Raw genomic sequence first — 21,713 nt, 5'->3', positions numbered from 1 at the left:
TATGATCCCTCTTCTGACACTGCTTTGTCCTGTTGTCACTTTTATTTTTTAGTTGGTTACTTAATGCTACCTGTGTTGTGTTAGTAAGGACGGTTTGTTGCGTCTTCAGTAAATTTCTAAATTAGAGGTACATTGTATAACTTTTCTGGTGGAGGATCTGTCAAATATTTTTCTCTGTGGAGATGTTATTACTTTGTCTGGAATGGTTCACAGTATGGTATTAAACTTTTCTATCTTCATGGAGACCAAACCAGACCAAGTTACAGCTCAGATTTGTGGCGAGGCAACCCCGTTCTTGGTCAGAATGCCTGTTTTCCTAGATATTTTTGAACAATAAAACCACCTGTAATTGAATAATGTAAAGTAGAGCTGTTTCATGGAATATTTGAAGCAGAGCAGTGACGTATCCATACAAACAAGAAGGTGACAGACCCTCAACTGAAAAGTTACGCGATGCACCTTTAAAACTATTAAGTATGTTTACAAGAGGGCATGTTGCAGCACTATTATTTTACCACTTGAGGGCAGCCTTGGTTTTAAGTCTGATTCTATCCTTGCAAAATTCCTCTTACTGCGTTGGACTACTTATATTTCACTACTATTATATTTTTAAGTTAGAATTTGCAAGATAAAGATAATGTTCATCTCATGACTTTAACTCAATTCTGCCACAGTGCACAGACAATTTTCAAATTCAAATTTAAAGAAACACATTTTGATAAGGTGTGTTTTATGTTAAGGTTTTTTTTATGCCTAGCTGAGCTCAAATTTTATCAGAACAGCCACTCCTCAGCTCATATTGACTGATACTTAACTTTGATAGAGCTTTGTGAACTGAAAATCATACCTCCGGGCCATGCTCATTCTGAACAAAGAACAGCACAACATATTGCACAATGATTTGAACTGGTCTGCCACTTAATCTTGCTCAGTGCTTCCAACAGTAGTCTTGCAATTTTATTATCTTTGCAAATCACTTCACCATAATCCAGTTTAAAACCCACATATTGTTTGCTTAATGTGTGGGCATTTGCTTGATAAGACAATTTCCTTATTGTCATGAACTTTAACTGAATTTAAAGGTCTTTTATTACACAAACTGCCCTCTTGTGAGCTTTTAGCCATGTTAGAAAGTTGCTACCTCATCAAAACCATACCTGGAGTTGTGTTTTGTTTCATTTACACATGTTTGGGTCCTGATCCTTTATTATTTGTGTGTCTACATCTTCAAAGCTCAAAATGCTCTGTTCCACCTTGTGATGTCATGAAGCTGTACTTATCAAGTTAACAGCTACCTTTTACTTTTAATTCAGTACAGGTTGTCAATTACAGAACTGAAATAATCCAAATTATTCCAGTCAAGCACTTCCTGAGCACTTCATATATATATATATATATATATATATATATATATATATGTATATTTCCCAATCACATCAAAAGGAAACAACAATAAAAGTGTGTTTGAGTAAGGTCCAATTGAAACATTCACGCAAAATACACACACCCAGCAAAGCAAACAATGTCTCCTCTCAAGCCTCTGATCATGCAGTGTCATCTCAAACTTTGAACCGCAAATGTCAGTTTCTATTGACCTACCGACTACACCATATGTCCTGTTCAAAATCAAACAGAAAAAATACTTATTGCAGTCAATAAGGTAATAGTCAAAGTAATAGTCAAGTCAAAGGTCTAGGTTAGTCACCTAATGACATTTAATGTATGTATCGTGTGGTCTCGAGTGTAGTCCGAGAGATACAGGACCACATTCGAAAGATGCAGGACAAACCATACTCCAATGAAATATACAACTCACACTTATGTAAAAAATAACCTTCTATCATGTCAATCACTATTTCATTTTTTCACCATTTCCTCTTATGACCTCTTGTATAGTTGAGATATATTTGTATTATTATAATTTATTTTTACATGTGCATATACTTTTTATATAATTATACCTTGTTTGACACCAGTCTCTTGTTATTTTTGCTACTTATTTTGAATTAATTATTAAAGATTATATTTTTGCTATTTGTTATTATGATATATTGTTGCTGTGTCCAAATAATTTCCCTTGTCTAAGTTTAAGTTAGTTTCATTTGATGTTAAAATAGGAACAATTGGAAAATACTTTAATATCTGGACAAATGCAGCTCTCGTGTTCATAGTGGTACACATGTACTTGTGACTGTCACAGTGAGACCCAAAGGGAAAGAGTTCTGTTCTGTCTCATGAATAATTCAGCGTTTTCTGGGCTTTCCTTGTAAGATGACTCTCAGTCTGGTAACAGAGCTGACACACCGTTTCTGCTTGTCTATTTGACAGTTGTCAGGTCAAACACAACAACAACTCTGACCCTCTTGTCTGTGTCTTTGTTTATCTCTTCACTCAGGAGATGACCTTTGACCCCCATCTTCATGGGACACAAACCTACATGAAAAGTATAAACATCTCTGCCAACTGTAGGTACAAACTCCACAAACAGGCTTGTTGTGGAATGTGAGATGTGTTAGTCAATTGTCCTCCTACATCCTGGATACTAAAACAACTCAGTGGTGTAGGATTACATGCAATTCTTCTGCTGCAGGTGATAATGTGCTCAGGTATTGTATAATTGACAGTAAAATTTCTATTTAAAAATATCAAAATATAGTTATAATAATATGATAGCTTTGTGTCTGTGATTGGGGACAATAGGCAGTTCAGCGGCTGGATATTTCTTTGGGAGAAACCAAATCCTCTGGACATTTGTTATGGTGTCTGAGGAGAACTGGTTTGGTGGCTTCACTTTTTCATTGTTCTATCACATTCCATGTCAAGTGCATCAAAAGCTCTTGTTTCTTGTGGTCTTCTCTTTCATAAATTAGTTCCTGTACTTTAAGTAGAGATGGAAGAACAATGACATCTTTGTTTCCAGTGTTTTTATTTGTTTCTGAAAATGAAAAGCTCTACTAAGCAGTGACAAAGAATGACTTTAAAGAGAGATAGTTTTTATTACAAAAATGTAAAATTTTATGTGCATGTGACACAGGATGAGTAAATTATACTTTTAGGAAGCACGTAAGGAACTGTATTTTGTAAAGACTGTTATTTTGGAGACCAGGAAAACACAACACATACACATACGTTTACAATAATTGTTTTAGGTAATTGACATTGTAACCAGCCAAGCATTTACCAGTTTATAAATATTTGAATCCATAAATAAAGTTAACTTACCTAACATTATGGCGTAACAGAGTAAAAAACAAAACAATTAAAAAATGCTCACCACATTCGGCAAACACAAAATATAATACATACTCCATTTGCACCTATAGATCAACTATAGGAAGGGATTCCTGCTGTCATCCACAATAAACATGAAAAAAAAAACAGTTACCTTACACTAGATCTGATGTCAGGCCTTCAATACAAAGGTGTGGTGTATCAATATTTGCTATTGCTCAGTGCTGTCACACCTTCCCAACATACCAAGACTTTACTGATTACAGATAAAGAGGGCTCGGCACTGCACAAATCAATGTGATTTCTATGGGCTATTACTCGCTTTGAACAGGAAAACAGTTTAAACTTGGGACAAATACAAGAGTCTCAGAAATCCTTGATCCACATAAGTTTTTGGTCTTTGCATAACAACAATCTGTAGGCCTGTATGCATGACACTACTTTGAATAAACCACAAAACAATCATGCATAGGCAAGTGTGCCCTGCCTGCTTCACAGCAATGCTGTAAGTATTTTTGATACAAAAACATTTACTTAGTAATGTAAGTGTGTGGTGATATGGGATGAGGATGTGGAAACTTTGTTATCAGTTATCAGTGATCATGGTCATTCATTTGTCTGCACAGATATACATAGATGACACAACTGGGACAACTGCTTCAGAGTGGATGAGCAAGATGAAATGCAAATGTCCTTATCATGCACAAAACATGGGGTGCATTCATACAGGACACAACATAGTTAAACAATGAGACACTGGGATAGAGCAAGATGAACAGAGGTTTGTCCAGAGGTTGAGGCATTTCAATTCTTCATGACTTCATGGTTTTATCGCAATGAAAACAATGAGTTGTGTTCAAGGGCTTTGTCATGATACAAGGTTGTCTGAACAGTTTAAGCTTTACCCATGTGTTCTTGTTTTGGTTTTAGTTCATCAGTGCCATAGTGCTTTCCGGTTGACCCCCAAATATACCTGAGAAAAACTCCAGTGCCAGTCGTACATGGATGGGCACAAAGACATAGGAAGTGTAGATCACCATGGCGATAGCAGAGAAGAGGACAGAGTTAAATATGGATTTTTCCCATGGCTCCAAGACGTAAATACCAGTGATGAGGAGGTACTGGTAGTACAGCCAGGCCAGGTATTCCCTCAGGTTCTTGAAATTCATTGCTGCAAAAAACACAAACAAAACAAGACAAAATGAAAAAAAAAGTCAGATTCGTTTAATTAAAATGCTGGTTGCTGACATGTTTGGACTATGTGTAATTTGAACACAGATTATCAAAAATTTTCATTATTAGTGGTAACGGTATCCACAGATGTAAATCAAACAATGGTCCTTTAAAGTAGAGACAACTGGAAAAAAACTACAGTTATATGTGGTTTGTTAAATTCTATAGAATGGAGTGAACAATAACAAGCTAGGTTAAGAGTTCCCTCCTCCGTTCCGCCCCCACAAAACAGCCCAGTGGGGGCAATCATACAGGTTCAGTGGATGTGTGCATGAGAAATGAAACCTAATGAAATTAAGCCCAAGGGTTCGCCTAGACTAAAATCACATGGGATGTATAGTAAACATTAATGAGCACCGTTTTTCCACCTAAGAAGCGCTATGGTATAGGCTATCAAGCCTATGTAGTTTATAGGCTACTGCTGTATGGTATATTATTCATACTATTTAACTTTTAGTTAGGTCTACTCTGAAGGGGTTTTCTAGTATCCTACTTTACCTTACCTTTTCTTACTTTACTTGAAGATAATAAGAATAACAGTATTCTTTCTTTCTTTTTTAAACATTTGATTATGATTTGCATAGCCTCAGGCAGCAACAGACTGACGTGGGGGCGTAGCTCTCAGGTGCGCGCTACAGGTTTTGATGAGGGTTTCCAGAATGTTTCCTACTCTCAGTAAGACGGTTTATTATCACATTAATAATTTCTTCCAGAATGTAGAAATTAGACAGCATTTAAAAAAACACAACTTGAGCATTTAGTTGAGTTATAAGTTAAATGGCCAGGAATCACCGTATCCACTGCCCATAATATACCAGCCTACACTACCCAACATTATCCCCCTACACTATCCCCCATAATACAATCAGGTCTATAATAAGATATCCAGCTACATCGTTTATTGACTCACCTCAGTCGCCGCAAAGTCCCTGGTTGTAAAATAGCCTATTGATGATTGTAACGGGATGAGTGCAGACAGCAGCCCGTACAGGCTTCACTGTTGCTCCCCTGCTTTGTGTAAACCAAAAGCTGTTTCGCCAGTTTGTTGTGGCCTATATGTAGTAGCCTACAGCCACGCAGTATGACACACCCACTACTCATGCTGCCACTCACCTGCTCACACTGTTCACCCTCTTCACGCAGGTGGACATCAGATAGACGCACGAGTCAGACCCAACATTCCAAGCGGTCATTTACACGCATGCTGCATATCTGCATGTTTTCAGGGACACTGTTCGCCCTATCCATAGCCAATACATCTGGCAAGGACGGTAGAAGTGGTACCCATGTCGCATCCGTCCCTAGTCCCGCGGTGCTGCAGCCCGGCACGCGCTGCGCCGCAGTTTCATCTCGTCCTATGACGTAGACAGCAGCAGTCTGCTGTGCCACACTGCATCAGAAGCACCGCTTCCACTGCACAACACAGTAAGGCCCCACAGCATGCCTATTTGTGTGGTTTTTTTTTGTTTTGTTTGTTTTTTTAAATGTTGTCGTAAAAAGAAATACTGGTAGACTACATTTATTATTAATAATAATAAATAATAATAACTAGTATTATTAACAACTACTTATTATTAACAACTACTATGGAATTTGCATTAACAGAATTTTGTTTTGTAAATATTATCCTTGTCTCTCCAAACTCTGCTGACCTGCTCAGTTCATACTCTTGACGAGCTGTGCATTATTTATGTGTAAACACGACCAGTGCCGCAATAGCAGAGGTTATCCCCGGATACACAGCATTGTTGAGCAGCAATGTAAGCAAAAGAAAACACTGATGTCTCATACAAGCATCATGTATACCTAATTTTTGTGGGAGGCCGAGGTATTTTCATGCCATGTCAATAAAGCATTCAGTTGTGATTATGAGTATTAAAGTGTACAACTGCATGTGTAAGAGAATAAGTGGTTAAAGGGGTGGAGTTTGTGTCCTTTGAAAGGTGGTGAAAAAAACAGGTTGGAGGGTAGGGCTGACAGGTAAGGAGAATCCCATCTTCACGTATTGTTGAGTCCCACTGACACACCCACCCAAGGGACCAACTTGACTCACTTTCCCAAGTAGATCCAATTACACTTAAAATCACAAGAACCTAACACATATGACTATACAGTCAACAAATGGCTTCACTTTTGTTAAATTGCAAAACTGAAAGGAATATGGATTCTAGAGATTATCATACAGTCCAGGCTGCATGGCCCAACAAATGCTGCAAAACATATAAAACTACAATAATCTTTAATTGTCTCTGAATGAACACCTTTCCCACAGTATTAAAAGTGACAACCTGGGCACATCTGTAGCCTGTCCATCCATGGGAGTGGATCTCTCATTCACTGTAGTTCTCCAAAAGGTTTTTTTCCCCCCATTGTTTTTTTTTTTTTTTTTTTACTTTGCAGTGAAAAAGTTTAAGGACAGGGCATATTCATGTTATTTGCTTGTTTCCCAGGTTTGTTAAACTGTATGTCTCTTATTGACCAATGACAAGCTTGTTAAACCCTTGTTAAGAGGCAGCTGCATTTGTGGTTTTGGGCTTTACAAAATAAATTCAATAGGAAAAATACAAAATGTCTTGGCTCCATTTATTATTAATGCAGATCATAAGAGTCATTACAATGTCCAGGTGACTAGCTCCCCCTGGTGACTTTTTGATGTACATGCAATGGACATTGTGGATTTGATTTTTTTGTTATGTTCTTATCATCTTGCTTGATAAACAACTGTAAGACTACTTGAACATTTCTTCATGATACTTTTCATGATTTAAAGAGATAGAAATGTATTATATATACGAATTTAGCCAATATCTATAGTGAATATGATAATTTACAGGATTTACCTGTAGACAAATACCAATATTAATAGTTTTGCCTGCGCTAAATGTCCCACTCTTGAAACCAGTTACTTGCTGTGGGCTCTGGCCATGATGACTCTAGTCCGTCATCATGTCAGCTCCCTCTCCTCCTGTTGCATCGCTCAGGCTCAGCTCTTCCAGCATCTCTGCCAGGGAAATGCGTGGTGCTCCATCGTCATCAGTGTCGCTCTCAACAGGAATCTTTGAAGCATCTAAAATTACACAAATAGCCATCAAATTTCTCAGTTGCTTACACTGTTTAGTTTCATAAAGATGATGAAAGCATATCATAGCCTGATACACATTTCCTTATCATTTATAATACATAATCATTTAGATAAAATGTTATAAGTCTAGTTTCCAACCTCGGTATATGTTTATATTCTTTCTGAGTGCTTCATCTTCTTCAAGGTCCTCCAGGAAGTCTTGGTATTGCCTGAAAAAAAGTGAAAGACAGAAAAAGGTAATGCATTGCAATTTCATGAGTTCATAAACTCAGGAGAATACAGCCGACCAGGCTGCAGTTGTTGCAACCAGGCCAACAGGGTTCCAGTGGTTTGGAGATTGTTGTGTGAGTGGGAAGCACCCAAAACAAAACAAACGTAGTGAGGTTTCCTATTGGAAAAATATGGACCATTTGCATTTGTGGAGGGAAAGATGTCTGTGCTTTTCTTTCAACTAGATCTAACAAAAGTGTGATTTCTCAGTTTGTCCCATTGTTGTGATGCTTTAATTAATTATTGCATTTATATAGCGCCTTTCCCAAAGTGCTTTACAGTTCATGGGTCTTTCACTCCACACTTTGTGGTGGCAAGCTACTATTATTGTAGCCACAGCTTGCCTGGGGCAGACTGACAAAAGCAAGGCTGCCAATCTGCGCCATCACCACCAACACACACACACAAGTGAAATGTCTTGCCTAAGGACACAACAGTTTTTGCCATTGATGCCCCACTGTGGCACCTGATTTTCCTGGTGATCTCCCATCCAAGTACTAACCAGGCCCGGCCTTGCTTAGATTCTGAGATTTGATGTGGTCAGGCTTTGACAAGCCTGTATGGCTTCATCCCATCAGCCTCAAATATTGTCGATCTCTTTCAGCAAGAGCCATCAGAGCCACTCCCTCAGTCCAGGAGATTTACTGAACCCCTTCGAAAAGCAACCTGGCTAATCGTAATTCTGTTTGACCCAGAAGGCTTAGTTTGTTTCTTACCGCTCATCATCTGTATCCATGCCCTCTTTGTCTCTGGCCATCTCTTGCAGCTTCCAGTTCCTGCGTTTTACCCTTCTTGTGCGATCATAGCTCTTCTTTATTAACACCTAGGACAGGTTGTATGATAAAGATAAACACTCTAAAACATTACTATTAATCACACAACAACTCAGTTCAAACTTCTTATCCTTACCACATCTGGGACATGATGGGGGTTCATTTTATTTAGATGCTCATCATTAATGTTGGAATTGGCAAAGTCATACCTGTAATAGGAAAATAATTAACTACAAAGTCACCAAAATATTATTCCACACTACACTCACCCTAGAACAAGGTCTCCAATGTTCAGCAGGTGGCCAAGGAAAGTACGGCAGTGGTACTGCTGACTGGTATCCATCTCAGAAGTTTTCTGAACCCATACTTCAGCTAAAGTGTGCTATATGGCATAATAAATTATGTCAGCGACAGTGGATTAAGTGACTTTTAGTTTCCATATGAGTTCAATATAATTTAGAAAAAGTTAAACTTAAATATTTTTCTTAATAATCTTAAGACCTACTTTATTAGACCTCATGCCAGCCCCCGAACCCAATTTTTGGTCTCTGATGATATCGATGTCCATAACAATAAACTCCTCCAGCTGCCGTGGGTTACAGAGACTGCTGAAAGGGTATCTCCAGTATGTGTTACCATCCACCTCAGCAACTAGAGGACAGTTTGTTAATTTGATATAAAATATATATTATATTCTAAAAATTAATAAGCCAAAAGAAAATTTTTGATAAGCACTCACTCTGCAGGGTGTTGGGGTCAATCAAATGAATAGTGCTGGTCACTCTAATGCAGACACACACTTGACCAAAGTTCCCTAGGCTCTGAGCTAGTCGTGGCGAAAGGCACACCACATTGTCCTGGTAAATATATAAAAGAGGCTAATTTAGATACCATGTCCTCTGCCCCCCCCCGATATCCATAAATCAACCATTACTAAAGATAATCCAGAATCAATACTAGAGCTACCACACGGTACAGCTTCTTAATTTTTGAGACATTTAAAACTATGTAGACAAAATTCACTATTGAGAGCAGTTGAAAAGGTCAGCATTAGTGGATGCATGCTGGGCAGACAATGTCACAAAATATGGTTTACAGGTGAAACATAAACATACCTTGCAAACTGGTACAATTTCAACAGAAAACGTGCTCTTGTAGTTGTACGTGTTTGAATGTATGTCATGAGAGATGAGCCTTTGGGATGTTTTTGACCTATAAATATAAAATAGACATACATTTTGAACATGAATATATCTATTTTTAATAACTGCATTAATCTATCCAGGAAAGTTATTAATATTATCATTTTAAATATATATGTAAATGTATACATAGCCAACCGTACAATCTGTTACATCGTTTAGTACACAATTATGCTCTGCTCACCGACATGGTACGGTGCACTGCAGAAAGTCAACCATCTTCTGTGCGTGCTGCTTGGAGCCATAGTAGAAATCAATTCCCTCTGTAGTACAGTAAAAACACATTATCCACAAATTACACTTTACAGATGTTTTCAGAGAATTATAATACACTCCATGTTTGAATTTTTTTTCCACATGGAAAATCTTTTTTTAATAAACCTACCATGTATTTCTTTGATGTTCAGAGCAGTCTGGTGAAGCTTATGCTTAAGAAGCAGTTGTTCCAAATAGTAAAAAGTCTTCTTATGTTGGGTCTATAAATCAGATCATAATTTCATAAGTAATCAGCTACTCAAAAAAAATGTAAAGCACCGAAATCAATTCATTTACAAAGTAATCCCAAACTGGTGTATGATTCTCCAATCGAATGGAAAATCAAAGTCATTAATGCCGGGTGGTAATTAGGATTGACACAAGACACAAGATAGGTCCATGAGAATGTTGCAAGACAAGATTTTGTCATTATAATACATTAAACTGACAATATTTAGTTAATTAGTTTCCTTTTTATTTTTTTAAACCTTTTAACTGATTATTTGTATGGACAAAAGGTATTCAGCTGAGTATAGTTCTATAATGAATGTTGTATCTTGGCTAAACAATAAAAATAAAAGAAAAATAACCTTCTGTCGCACTTGAACCACAGCCTTCCAGAAATCCTTGGCTTCCACACGATGGCAGTCATCACACATCTGAGACTGGACCACAAACTCCACCACAAACACCTGCTGCAGAATGGCTCCATTCATCACCTGAAGAAGCAAACATAGGCATGTTTTAGACCAAGAATCAAATGCTTCAAAACATCGGTCCAAGACCATGCAAAAGTCTAGAGGTGAAGCAAAAGCTCAAGAAGATAAGATGACAATTTTAGCAAGACACGTTGTGTTGTGTTCCAACTATAGAGTCCTGAATGTTCAAGTCAAAGTGAAGGAGACATAGTGTGCTTTTATCTGCTATATATTTGTAGTCTATGATATCTGGGGATCATTATGCTGTATTTTGGGCAATTTAAGTTGCAATATTGATTAGGAACTGATTACAGTCTACCCCTTTACCGTACATAAAGGACAGTCACAGATCATGCGTACAAACAGCAAAATTATTTTCATTTGTGCCAAAATGACTACACAACATTACAGTATTCTATGTTTTTCACCAAGAAAATAAAACTGGAGAACGAAAGTAAGTAAAGTGCAGTGGGTGTGTACTGGTGGCGGTGAAAACAGAGGAAGATCGAGCAATGAGCAATCTTAAAACGTCTTGAATGCAAGAGAATGAAACATACTCAAACATGCACAAATCACTCTAAATATAAAAAAATATATGAATTTGCACATTTGCTTTAAATACTTCATATCATTTTGTCCTGGTAATTAGGAAGTAAGTAAATAAATTAGTAAACTACACCTCATAATTTTATATATTTTTTAAAAAATGTATAATTTTATTTACTGTAAATTGCAATATTGGTCTAAAACAACCCAATACTAGGACAAATAACTTTCAACCCAAAAGCACATGTTTAGGAAGGTAGGGGTGGGTGAAAGACATATTCTGAGTACTCAGACTTAAAATGCAGAATATAGGTCTCCTCAAATATACAAAAATTCTATATAAATTAAAAGAATGAGCTAATCTTGAGGAAGAACCATGTATAACATGATCATCATGTGTCTCCTTCAATATGCATTTTGTGTATGGTCCAAGTCAAGCAATTGTATTCTAATTAGGGTGTAGACTCTGCACACAATCAGACACATCAAAAAAAAAAAAAATCAGTCAAGTGTAAATCCAAGGATGAGTACTCTGCATTTACCCGTTTTGTTATGTTTGTTTTTTCAAGAACAGGAATAGAATACCCACTGGTTCATTTACACAATGTTTGTACCTCTTTCTGGATTGTCAGTTTTGTCTTTATCCTCTTAGAGTGTGGTTCTGTCCAGAGAAATCCTGCGTCAATCAGACGGACCTGTACCAGAAGAAGACAACATTACAGAACTACAGGAACCAGCCACACATAGAAAATGAATGTAATGCCTGGATTTAAATGAAAGCAATTACCTTGCTCATGGACCCTTTCAATTTTTTCAGACAAAGCGCTAAAAGCTCCCTTGACTCAAGAGCACACTGCACCCATGTACCAGGAGGTTGTAAGTACCTAATGGTAGACCACAATTGAATAACTGACATTCAGTCGTGATGTAGTTTTATATAAAAACAAACAATGGGGAACCTTTCACACTGTTTACAGAAATGCACTGTAACTTGTTTGGGTATTCCCTCTGATATGTCCACTTGAGTTCTCAGGCAAGCCACACACATGTTGGCAGGGTTTGGAGGTATAGCAACGCCACAGGTACAGCAGAGGCTGAAAATACATAACAGTTGACAAGTACACATTGGGAAGTGGGCGCTTGAGTAGAATATAAAAGGTCTGTTTTACTTACATGTGTCCCTGGCTGCTTGTGGCAGGGGCTTGCATATACTCCATTGTCAATGGTTAATGGAAACGTTGTGTCTATGCAGAAACAACCTGTTGTGGACATTAAAAGCAATCGGAGTCGTTAGCCTCAGTTAGCTGAACTAGCACCATCTAATCTATTGCACTTAATAATGATGATGCCCGTTTCAAGAATACATACGACAAGCAGCTATAACTAGCCAACCTTGCTGTGTTTAAGTATGTAAAGTAATGTAAGTGACAACCCTGAATTTAAGTTTAAATCAGATACTCACTCAATCCTTACTTCACCCACGTTTTTCCACCATTATATTTTCAACGCAGAAGACCAGTCAGAGTTTGCGTACGTAACTAAGGACCCCAAATGTGTGTCCGCTCCTGCCTGAATAAAATAATTCGAGAAAGAAGAATAGACCGTGGAAAGAAGAAATTTAGCCTCCCACAATGTCAACATTTATAACTTATGTAGCTCAAGGCACAAAACAAGCTATTTATTTCATAGGCTACTAATACAACAGAAGACTTTGACCGCATGTCATAGAAATGTAAATGCACCTGTAGTTCAGAGGATTTTGTTGATGCATTCAGGGTCTACGGGGACGTAAATGTAAAATTAATAAGTCATAATACACGAATAGATAGTATAGCTAATATTTTGTGCGGTTATATTGCTTTACTAATACAAGCCCCTTTACAGAAAAACTTAAGAATCACAGTTCAATACCCGCGCAGAATTTTGTTTTCAGATAGGAGAACCTAAAATTACCACTAGACTCTGAATGCAGCACTGTGGTGTTCCCGTCCAACAGCGGCGGTGCGGAGTCGCAGTGACTGGCAGGCAGCTGAGAATGTGGGATTTGTTGCATACAGACCGCTATTTTTGGGACTGTTACGAGGAGCTGGACATAAGGTACGCAAGTCGACCGTGATCAGTGAAGTATAATAGCGTATACCCTGGCTTCCTCCTCCTGGCTGGTGGTGTTCGGACCGCAGCTCCTGGAGGCTCCGTGCAGGGGCAAAAAGCCAGTGGACCGCGTTTAGTCCCTGGCTTCAAACCCCCAAGAAGTCATCCGTGTTAACAACTGATACAATGCAGTGAAGCAGTGTTCTTCTGGACGTTTCACCTCTGGGTTAAATGTACTTGCTCCATCCTCGCCCCTTACGCCGACGACTATGGTCTGAAATCGCGGCGGAGGTGAACGGCTCACAACCTGCAAGACAATTAATTAATTAAATGATACAGGATACCATGACCCTGCTGTCTTTGTTAGGACGGATAATGCGTTATTTTCTGCTCAGACCGGAGACTTTGTTTTTGCTGTGTGTAAGTCTGGCTCTATGGAGTTACTTCTTCCACACGGACGAAGTAAAGACTATCGTCAAGTCCAGCCGGGATGCGGTCAAGATGGTCAAGGGGAAAGTGGCGGAGATGATGCAGAATGAGCGATTCGGAGGGCTGGACATCCTGGATGCTGAGTTCTCTAAGACATGGGAGTTAAAGGGCAGCAACGTGGCCGTGTATTCTATCCAAGGCCGAAGGGATCACATGGAGGACAGGTTTGAGGTGCTTGCGGATGTGGTCAACAAAAGCCATCCGACTATTTTCGGTATCTTTGATGGTCACGGAGGGGAGGTGAGAACACACTTTGTGGATGCGGTTTTCTCTGATCCCCAATTTTAACCTAGGCTTTATGATGCAGTACTCCTTTTCAAGCCAGAAGAAATTGTTAACCCAGTGTTTCATTTTTGAGTTATGCCTAATATCTGGTCACAACAAGCCTTAAATTATATTAAGACTAGATACACCAACGCTCAAGTTAGGCTGCATAATATTCCCAGTGTGTTGATCTGCTCAGATCAAGCTGGATCACTCCAACCTCAGGAATTTTTAGTAGAAGCCAAGGCTAAGATCATCTGCTTCACTTCAGTGGCCTCTTATGTGCTGCCTAGTGTGTACAAACATGATTATGCTGTTGATTTGTATGTTTACTGACTGCCACACCTTCAATCCCAGTTTTGCCGTTGAGCTTGATACTGAGAGATGACAGACTGAAAATACCTCGAGGCTCCCATGGTGAACTTTTATAGTGATGATCCTCTGTAACTTTTTGACGAAATGTAGCCATTGGATTGTGGCCTTATTCCTTCATTTTAAGTGGAGAAGCTTTCTTTTTTGGGACTTGTGATGTAACCCATGATACCAGCTTCAGCACCACTGTGTGGGAGAGAGCAGGATAAATAAACAAGTGCACTAGAAGTAGAAGAGAAGAGTTGAAAATTTGTCCATGTGGGCGAGATGTTCCTGTGTGCCATGATGAACAAATTCACGTTTTTAAATTATTTTGAATCTGAGGCATTAAAGAGGATGAAACAGAGCAAGATTAAGTGACCACACTTCAGACATTTCAGACACAAGCCACATTTATTAATTAAACCAACTTTTGTGAAGGTCTGTCTATCACACATGATGTCAGATTGGTTTGCACAACTGAGCACCTTCTTGATAGTCCAATGTGTGTGTATTTTGTACACGAATGTGTTGTGGGTGTCCAACTCTATTTTACTTTTTTCTACTTCTTTTAAGCAAGGCTCTGATTTACTGGAATATAATGTTGAATGGTCTATATGGTAATTTTTGCAAAGTTTATGAAGCTTCTATCCTCATCTTACCCTCAACCTTACCCTTACCCTTTTCCACATAAACGCCTTTATAATTTCTCTATTAAATTGCAAATGAGACACAGTAGTCGAGAGTAGGTGTGTGTTTCGGACATGGAACACTTTCTTCTCTTCATTTTCTTATCACAGAGTTCCCTTTATGCATTTTACTCCATATTCAGTATTCCCTCTCTACTCAGACAGATGAGATGATTCAAGCAGTTTACAATTATTCTTAAGCAAGCATGCACTCAAAACATTAAAGAAAGAAGTAGCATGTTCCTAATTGCACTGTTGTTATTATAAGATCAGCAAATGAGCGTACCACTAAAAGGCCCAAGGACAGTTTGTATATGCCTTTATTTTAACATGCATATAAATTACCTGCTGCCAATGTATAACATTAATACATGACTAAAGAAAATACCTTCTCAGAGAACAGACCTGGTCTAGTAGACATAATCTATAGCACTGCCTGAAATGGCCAAACTGAGAAGACATGTTTGCAAGATGCTTTATACTAGAGATATTCTAGAGATTCTTATCATTCTAGACATGTCTTTAGCCAACCAAGAATTTCTTTAGTCAACTACTGTCCTACTAAAGGCTGAAGTCCTTGCATGGTTTTACAAAAAGTAATCTTCTCTAGCTCTGCTCTACTTTACTGTGTTCTGCAGTAGGTGGATAGATTGGACCTTGTGCTTTCCTCAATAATTTACACAAAATGAGTTGAGTTAAACTTGCTCAGTGTGCAGCCTCGTCAACAAACCTTCAATTGTCCAGCTAAGGAAATGCCATCAGATTGTAATGTCCTAGCTGTGTGTTTTTGTTCTGAGGGATTATCCTCTTCTAAATCCAATCACATGTTTTGAAATGAGTGGGCATTCTTGTACACTTTTCAAAAAGGTTGCATTTTTTCAGATTGAAGTTAAGTGATATAAAGGGTGTATGGGTCTAAAAAAAATCCTACAGGTCACTTTACAGAGACTTCAAAAAATATTTTACACAATTCAATCCATCTGCCCATTCAATAATAGTCACACTCATGTTCTTCCTCCAAAGATCTAATGAAGTACAATGAAATGCTTCATTTGCAAAATGTAAATTACTGAATGAAAACCTTTCGTAACTGCCAACTACTGAATTTGACTTTAGCCTCTGCGCTAATACCTGACTAGCATATTTGATTATGTGCCTGTGATCTGTAAAATAAATGTGTGGTTGTACTTGTGGTGGACAGGCTTAGATGAAAAATAATGGCTGTAAGAAGGTTGTGTGTTGTCTGCTTTTGGGGCAGATGGGCACGTTTGGCAGGTGCAGTTGAGTGAATTTAACTCTTGTATGCAGTTTGATCCTGGCCCAAGCTCCATTTTAAATAATGGTCAATGTGAAGATGAAATCCAAATAAAAAAGGCCAGATTAAACATTTAGTTTGTGTTTGGTAAAAACATTTGTCTTTGCCACGTTGGTGCGTGTGTTTAATGTTATCATGCTGAAGCTGGTCTGCTGCACATGTGTGCGCCACTTTCTTCCAGAGGAATGCTGCTGATATGAAGCTCTACTATTTGCACATGGTCATTATTCTACAAATAGTTTAAACCAAATCCACTTTGCTGTAAAACAGGCCTAAGAGAAGAAATGTTGTCTTTCTTATTTCAGAAATTTACAGTGCATAAAACAATGGCATTTTGTCCGATCAAATATGCAGATGAAATGCTGTGTTATTATTGTGTAGATTATTATTCAATATATTGCTGAAAGACCTCCCATAGTGTTGAACTCCAGCTGCTGGAACCAATTATTAAGCTAAAATTATATCTTGGGTGAAACAATGCTGGCTTTGAAATACAACAAAAACATTAGTTCTTACTATCTGTAAGTTTATTCCATTATTTTTCACCATTAGATGGCAGATGTGAAGTCTATTCCCCTGCCCCCCTCCCCTCCCCTGACCTTTGTTCTGGCTCACCTGTGGTCTCTGGTCTTCTTCTGTCATACAATCTATATTCATAAGTCTGATCTGGGCGATTCACAAAAAATATGTTTAGTGAATCGCCATGCATCCAATAAACAACCGCTGATACTAGTGCACAAGGCTTTTTTTGGGAAACATATCGGCTCAACATATAAATTGCCATCACTGGAAATGGTGGTAGTTTATTATGTCAGCATTTGATGAGAAATTATTATTGTATGTTTATATTTGCTTTTTGCTATCTTGAGTCTGCGTTCTCTCTTGTCCAATCCTCTGATTTCTTGTGGAGCCATGCCTTATCTAAACACCTCTGGAAGCTAGTACCCCCAAGGGTCTGCTTCAGTCCCCTGCAATAGATCTTATTACAGATAGCAGCTTTAAGTAAAGTAAAACAACAAATATTTGATTAGACAATTAAACATGAGCAGTTCTGTTTGCATTTGAGGTCGTACATAACTTGAGCTATTAGAAGTAATAGATGGGGTTAAGCAGGTAATTTTTATGTTGCTAATTGTATGACTAAAAGAAGCTTACGGTCAAGAGAGCTAATGCTAACCACTCATATCCCACTCTCTCTCCTCCTTGGTGCGTCTCTAAGCGACAGAGGGCCAGATTGCATACACTAAATCCTAAATCCTACTGCCTCATTCTTACTGAATGGAGCCTCGATCTCTGCATGTCATAATTGTCTGTTCATTCAGATTTCGCTCCTGGTTTATTAAATATGTATTTTTGAGTTTTCTAATAGAGAACACTTCTTGGCCCTCCGGAGGTGATTCATGGAAGCTTTAATGAGTTCTATGCTTCCAGCTGCTCAGATGCTGTTTGGAGAGAATAAGATGTTAAGCGTGAATAGCACTGGGCAGACGAGTAGGCTGCTTCGCACCGTAACTCTTTTGTTATACAGGTAAACTAAAAAGACACCCCTTTGTCCTTGCTCCATCTTAGCAAAATCATTTTGTTGCCTCACCTTTGATGCACTAGGCTCCTAATGTGGAGCTAAAATTCAGGTATAAAACTGGTATGTGCTAGTCTCAAGCCCAGACAAGTTAATTGTGTCTGTGTTGGCCACTCCAAGTGCTTTACAGCGGGCAGGGACTCATTGACTTACTTGTACACACAAGTGAACAGTGTCATAAACATTCAACCTCCGACATATTTCGAGATGTGTTGTAGAAAAAAATATTGAGAAAACCAATACCTACAGTTCTTTACAAAAAGTTAGTACATTTTGATTGTAACTGAGGACTACAGCTCCAAGCTGTGCCTCCTTGGAGAAACTGTGACATACTTCTGCCCCACTCTCCTCTGTTCTCTCCCTTCTCACTGCCTCCTGTCTCTGACCTTTCCCTGCTCTCCCCTACCACCCTACTAACTCTCTGTATTCATTTCTAGTGCAGTCCTCACAAGTTTTTTTTTTCAGTTTTATTCTACTAAGGCCTGCAAAAAGACACTGATGACCTTTGATCTTTGTTTATTTGTGGGGAAAAACATACAGCATTTACAATGTAGATGGGTAGTCATTCTTGTAGTGATAGTGGAGAGATAGATAGATGGATAGATAATAGTATTAGTACAGGGGTGGGTGGCAGTCACCATGCTTCTTTTACTCATTTTATGAATTACTAGTGCTACTTTGTCCTTGACTGAGATTTACTGTGTCCTTCCTCTTTTAGGTTGAGTGGTAGATCGCCAAATGCTGTCTAAGATGCTTTTCCTTTTATAGCCAAGTTGTTTCTTTGTTTAGGACTTTTGGTTTTCCTCAGTCTTCTTTGACCTTCTGCTCTATCGCCTTTTCTATCTCCCTTCAGCTCAGCTCGCTGTATCCATTCCCCCTCTGCTGTGCCTCGTCCTCTTCACAGAGTCACCTTATCTCTCTACAGTCTGTCTGACTTATTTATCAGGCTGTGAAATATTAAAGAGTCTGCTGCTTCCAGTCCTGAGGGAAGTCCACCATTTTGCACACATCACACAGAACCATACACATCCACAAAGGGAAAGCATATGTCTTAAAGACCAGTTTGACTTACTCTTTTTCCTGGTTTATGCTGTTTGCAAACTTTTGACAAATATATGCCTCTTCTGCACTTACACATCATGCAACATAGCTAGTCATAACTGGATCTCCTTAAAAATCTAGTTTTAAATGGAAGTCATGTCAAACATTGACTGCACTGTAGGGTACTGGACAAAAACAGCAAAAAGATTTTAGTAAAATCGGTAATTAGGTCTTGCTATTAGATATGTAGTTTGGATTCATTGGCAATTCATCTTGCCCCTGAGACTAGTTCATTTTAGTGAAGTAAAAAAGTTGGAGCAGTGATAGCATTTAATATATGGTTTTAGTGCATTAGATATCAGTTTAAAATGCAAGTTTTATATTTATGTCCAGTAGCCATAGCAGACAAACCAATGGCCGTACAAATGCTCACAAGGAGCAGTATTATTTATGCTTTGTCTTTTTAGCAGCTTGTTCTTCTTGTGATGCCTGAGGCTGGAAATGGTGAGCAGGTCGGAGTGGGGTGGCTCAGCTCTGTAATGGCCCAGCACCTGCTGTGGAAACTGGGCTGCCTCATACAACCATGGCCCAATGCCCGTTGGACCTTCCTCTATGCCGATTGCTCTCCTTTGCCAGCTTGACATCAAAACAAATGCAAAAGCTGTAAAAAGTTCACAAACAACATTTTATTCTTCTTGCTATAGTCTTGTTACAATTAGTTTAGGAGAAATATGTCCTTACAGGAGTTTGTTATGAGCAACAAAGCATTGTGCAGTATTTGCATATGTGCTCGTGAGTTTGCATTGGGACTGGGGATTTTGGAGTGGCAACTTGTGAAAGCATGTCATGTTCCCACATGAATTACAAAAACAGGAATAATATTTTATTTTTTTTTTAATTAAAACTAGCATAAGAATGTTCTTTAAAAGCCATTCAAAATGGGTTATACTGGTCTTGTTCACATGCTCACTGAAATCTGATTATAATCTGATTTCTGTACCTTTATTACATAAATGACATGCAAACTGCACCTTATGTGAGTAATCAGAGGGACCATGATCAGAAAAAGAGATGATTTTGCTTTTTACATGTAATTTAATAGTCTTAAAACTCAAAATCTAATATTAAATCAGATTTTGAATTTGCATGTAATCACTGTCACTGTCCAGTTTGAGCCATTCACATTTTACTACAGCTTGAAACAGAGCTGTTGTTTCACTGAAGCTAGCACAAGCAGTGGTTTAGATGTGGGGCATCATAGTCCATGGAGCTTTATCATGGGACCTACAGAAATGGGACTCTTTTAAGATAGTACTGGGGAGAAGACCAGACTCCATTGTACCAAATGTTTTTGTGTTTGTTTTTTCTTTACACCTCTATTTTGCTTGAGATTTAGTACTTGCAAGCAAGCAAGCAGTTTCGTTCAAACTTCAAGACTCTCCTGCCCACACACACAGTTCTTTCATTTGGATTTATCCATCAATTTCTCACTGCCAGTAGTTAGAGTGGCATAGATGGCACATTGAGCTGCATAAACACAAGACCAGCTCAGTTTTGTCCTTGCAGAAGCATGACTCACATAAACTTCTCTCACTTAGCTGTGAAACACAGCAGCTTTGTCCTCATGTGCTCTTTACATCCCTACTCTTAGCCATACCTCATATACTCAGCCCATCAATACTTGCCCTGCAAAGCGACAAAGCAACCTACTCACTGCAGCTTTTATTTTCCAGTTTTATGAGAGCTACGGCAGATGATATAAATGAATATTGATTTCTATGTTCAGCTGTGTGTGAGCGCGTTGTGTTTGGATTATGACACAAAAGGGCAGTGAATTGGTAGTGCATTTTATTTTTGTTTCTACGAATAGAAATGCAGAATGTAGGAGGTAGTGGGACACCAGTGTTTGGACTGTGGACAGAATAACTGAGTGATGGATCAGAGGCAAACAGGCTTGTTTTAATGAATGTAATGAATGCAACATCTGTCTCCAGAGTAACAGTTAGGTGGAGGAGATGGCAATCTAGATAGAGTACTGCTGTTGAGTGTTGCAATTATGATATAAATTACCTAATATATAGAGATATATAGAGATATATAGAGATATATAGAGATATATAGAGATGTAGATACATAGATTATATATAGATATAGATATATATAGATATAATTTATTTATTTCAAACCAGACCGATGACTGAGGTTATGATTTAACATTTCACTTTCCACTATTCCTACCATGAGTAATGTAGGTGAGACATAGACTAGTCATGTACTCATTACAGATATAACCTTTAATTCTTTTGTCATTCTTTTGTTCTCCTACATGCTTGCTTTGGATAGTAGAAGGTACAACTCTTCATATCCACATATGTCCAACTGCCCCAATTGCAGCCATGCCGCCTGCTGCTTTACGGAAATCAGACATGCATCCATGAGAAATGTGTAAGGATCCTTGACAGCATATGCCACACTTAGCTGCTTCTATCTCCCTTGTGTGGCTCATAGTTTGTTGACAGTGTTGTTCACCAAGTGAGGCCAGCTGTATGGAGATGAGGGGGACTCTGAATAGAGACGGACACAGGAAGGCCTGAATGAAGAGCA

General features: G+C 38.4%; 3 protein-coding genes across 3 annotated transcripts; 1 reads left to right on the top strand and 2 right to left on the bottom strand.

The window, feature by feature from the left end:
* Positions 1 to 2,909: 2,909 nt before the first annotated feature.
* On the bottom strand, positions 2,910 to 6,881 carry sptssb (serine palmitoyltransferase, small subunit B). The gene is made up of 2 exons (XM_020928627.2): positions 5,375 to 6,881; positions 2,910 to 4,402 (listed from the first exon to the last, which is right to left on the bottom strand). The coding sequence occupies exon 2, from the start codon at positions 4,398 to 4,400 to the stop codon at positions 4,158 to 4,160; it is 243 nt and encodes an 80-aa protein (XP_020784286.1). The 5' UTR covers positions 4,401 to 4,402; positions 5,375 to 6,881; the 3' UTR covers positions 2,910 to 4,157.
* Positions 6,882 to 7,033: 152 nt separating this feature from the next.
* Positions 7,034 to 12,855, bottom strand: nmd3 (NMD3 ribosome export adaptor). Its single transcript, XM_055147675.1, has 16 exons — positions 12,753 to 12,855; positions 12,464 to 12,549; positions 12,250 to 12,384; positions 12,078 to 12,174; positions 11,905 to 11,985; positions 10,637 to 10,765; positions 10,177 to 10,267; positions 9,976 to 10,054; positions 9,705 to 9,801; positions 9,329 to 9,446; positions 9,095 to 9,240; positions 8,859 to 8,971; positions 8,726 to 8,798; positions 8,533 to 8,639; positions 7,685 to 7,755; positions 7,034 to 7,531 (listed from the first exon to the last, which is right to left on the bottom strand). The coding sequence occupies exons 2-16, from the start codon at positions 12,505 to 12,507 to the stop codon at positions 7,398 to 7,400; spliced, it is 1,515 nt and encodes a 504-aa protein (XP_055003650.1). The 5' UTR covers positions 12,508 to 12,549; positions 12,753 to 12,855; the 3' UTR covers positions 7,034 to 7,397.
* A 405-nt stretch (positions 12,856 to 13,260) lies between these two features.
* LOC129407203 (protein phosphatase 1L-like) lies at positions 13,261 to 15,606 on the top strand. Its single transcript, XM_055147676.1, has one exon. The coding sequence runs from the start codon at positions 13,712 to 13,714 to the stop codon at positions 14,156 to 14,158; it is 447 nt and encodes a 148-aa protein (XP_055003651.1). The 5' UTR covers positions 13,261 to 13,711; the 3' UTR covers positions 14,159 to 15,606.
* Positions 15,607 to 21,713: the final 6,107 nt, after the last annotated feature.

This window comes from Boleophthalmus pectinirostris, unplaced genomic scaffold (genome assembly GCF_026225935.1).
Source record: "Boleophthalmus pectinirostris isolate CB_2022bp ecotype Guang Dong unplaced genomic scaffold, ASM2622593v1 HiC_scaffold_9, whole genome shotgun sequence".
NCBI classification, from domain to species: domain Eukaryota; kingdom Metazoa; phylum Chordata; class Actinopteri; order Gobiiformes; family Gobiidae; genus Boleophthalmus; species Boleophthalmus pectinirostris.
The sequence above is the reverse complement of the archived record's forward strand: the minus strand, read 5'-3'. Positions and strand labels throughout refer to the sequence as shown.